This window comes from Propithecus coquereli, unplaced genomic scaffold (assembly GCF_000956105.1).
Source record: "Propithecus coquereli isolate 6110/MARCELLA unplaced genomic scaffold, Pcoq_1.0 Scaffold223, whole genome shotgun sequence".
NCBI classification, from domain to species: domain Eukaryota; kingdom Metazoa; phylum Chordata; class Mammalia; order Primates; family Indriidae; genus Propithecus; species Propithecus coquereli.
In genome coordinates this window covers 4,867,797-4,870,356 of record NW_012147523.1, presented here as the reverse complement: position 1 = coordinate 4,870,356, position 2,560 = coordinate 4,867,797, and the positions used below count along the sequence as shown (strand labels likewise).

The following is a 2,560-nucleotide window of genomic DNA, read 5'->3' as shown; positions in this document are numbered from 1 at the left end:
TGAGTGATTTCCTTTAGTGGCTCTTGAACAATTACAATTTTAATAGAATAGTCTGCTTTTATGCCCTGGGTATTCCAATTATAGCCAACTAGCTCCAGAATTTCATACCAAGAAATTTTATGCAATCCATTTCAATGCAGAAGTTAACAGGCTAAAGTATTTTTTTAATGCTTTATTTTTCAATGGCATTGGTGGTGATTACATTTTTATTCCCTTCTTAGCGCTCTTACTGGTTTGGGGACCCAAACGAGAAAAGAACTGAAACAGAACAATTTTATGAGACAACCCAAAGCAAGTATTTTGAAGCTGAACCTACTGATTTGGAAATAGGTATCCAGATCCAACATTTGCACAAGGTATTGTTTACAGATCTCTTATTCTTGGTGGGACTGAAGTTTAGTTTATAATTCACTGTAAATGTTTGTTACTGAAAATGCCAAGGAAAAGATCAGATGCTATTAAAAGGATAATAGCCATCATGTCGCTTCCTTTGAGAAAAATGAAAATGAAATTTATAAAGTGCATAATAAAAAGTCACATCTTGAAGTATCACAAGAATGAAAAAACAAGCACCACGTCAAACATTTATGCATGAGAACCCTCTCTTTGTGGCCTTCCCAAGATTCATTTGTCAGGGTTTTAGGAAAAAAAAAAAAACCAAAGGTGACTCCATTTTGATTTGGACAACTTTGGCACTACGTTCTAATCGTCTCATTGAGAACTGCTTCCTGGGAACCCAAACCTGCAATAGTGCCCTGGCAGTAGCTGAGACCAGAATGAAGAGGATGAGCAAGACAGTTGAAAAACCCAGGACAAGAAATTCAAACAGACAGAAAAATAATTCAAAACCCTGAGATGGGAAGGAGCTTTGTATGTCGAAGAATGAAAAGAAAATAAAAGTTAAAGGAAGCAAAGACAAGGTTACATGAGATGAGTTTGGAGATACATCATAATATCAATCATGCAGGGGGCCGTGTAGGCTGTGGTAAAGCTTGAATTTTATATTTTAAGTTTTGATAATTATTATAGGCCTTTATGAAGGAGGGGGGCATGATCTGACTTAACATTTTGATTCAAGACTAGTGCCAGGCTGAATTTGGACAAGCATGACCACTCCGGACGTTTTGAGGAGTATGAATGGAAGAAAGAAGATGAATCACAGGCTTTTGTAGTAGCTCAGGTGAGATACGACGGCAGCGTGGACTAGCCTTGTGGCACTGGAAATAGAAGCAGAGATTTAAAATATATTTTGGAGTCACAGTTGAAGACTTACTTATAGGTTGGGTGTGTGATTGAGGAAAAAGGAAGAAACTAATGTGGCTTTCGGTTTTGTGGTTTGAGGAAATGGAGGTCAGTGAGAGAATTTATGGATATTGGAGATACCGGGGGGGAGGACGGAGGGTTTGCTTGGTTGGTTTATTGGTTGATTTTTAAATTTAGATTTGGGAAATTAAGAGCTTTATTCTGGATCTGGAAACTACATATTTATGCAAGTAGAGATTTCAAATAAGCAGTTACAAGCTTGATGCTTAGGTCTAGGGAGAAGAAAGTATAAAGACACCTGGAGAAAACACTTAAATCATTTGGGGTGAAAAAAAAATAACAATTTTTTTTGTCTGTTACACAAGATGTTTACCTTTTTTTCACCATCAGTAGGTTGTATTGGAAGGAAAATATGCTTTAATTCTGAATGACATGGGATTGAATCCCAACTCTTCCATTTAAATGTTGTGTTTCTTGAACTGTTTTCACCTCATTTTTATTAAAAATTTAGCCAGATTCTTCTTACTAGCTTATGTACTGCCTCTGTCTGCTCTAGGTAAGCAAATTCTCATGTACCATCTGTCCTTGAAAGTATCTCTCTCTTAAATTTCAGGTTAGTTGGTTGCCTGCAAACCTTACTTCTCTGATGGGCTCAAGAAAAGTTAAAATTTTGTAGATTATTCAGCTTCTACTGGTTGCTAGAGTTGGAGCGATGTTCTTTCCAGCTTTTCACATCTTAAGCAGAAGCACTGCTAGTCTACACATAAGAAATTAAAGATGAATATCCATGTGTAGGTTTTCAGTTGGAAGTTCTCCAGACTAGGACAAAGACGTTGACTGAAGACGACTGTGGCATTATAAGCTTCAAGATGGTACTCAAAACAGAGCAGGAATGAATGAGATTTCCCAGGGAATGTTTTAGATCTACTGCGAAATTCTAAGACTCATGTTATGCCTTCAGATTTTTTTTTTTCCTTTTTACCATTTCATTCCTTTTTTCCTCATGAGATTGATGATGTATTTTTTCTTCTATAAATGGTTGATACAAGTGCTTGTTCTTCCAACATGATCGTGATAAAGTTAATATTTGTGGGTTTTATCCCCACAGGCATTCCAACATCGCAAGACTACCAAAATAGCTGTAAAGGACTTGTCTTTGAATTTATATAAGGGACAGATCACTGTTCTTCTAGGACATAATGGGGCAGGAAAATCCACTACTCTGTCCATTCTCTCAGGTAGGTGTTCCACTCTGTTCAGAGGTTATCCTCACACACAAACTGGCAGATAAAGAATG

The 2,560-nt window shown here is 37.0% G+C and overlaps 1 protein-coding gene across 1 annotated transcript in view; it reads left to right on the top strand.

Annotated features, from left to right (window-relative positions):
* LOC105810896 (ATP-binding cassette sub-family A member 3-like) overlaps positions 1-2,560 on the top strand; it is a 103,136-nt gene that overhangs the window by 34,354 nt on the left and 66,222 nt on the right. The window contains exons 10-11 of the mRNA XM_012644943.1: positions 222-356; positions 2,372-2,501. Coding sequence (XP_012500397.1) covers positions 222-356; positions 2,372-2,501 — 265 coding nt within the window. The remainder of the gene's footprint in view (positions 1-221; positions 357-2,371; positions 2,502-2,560) is intronic.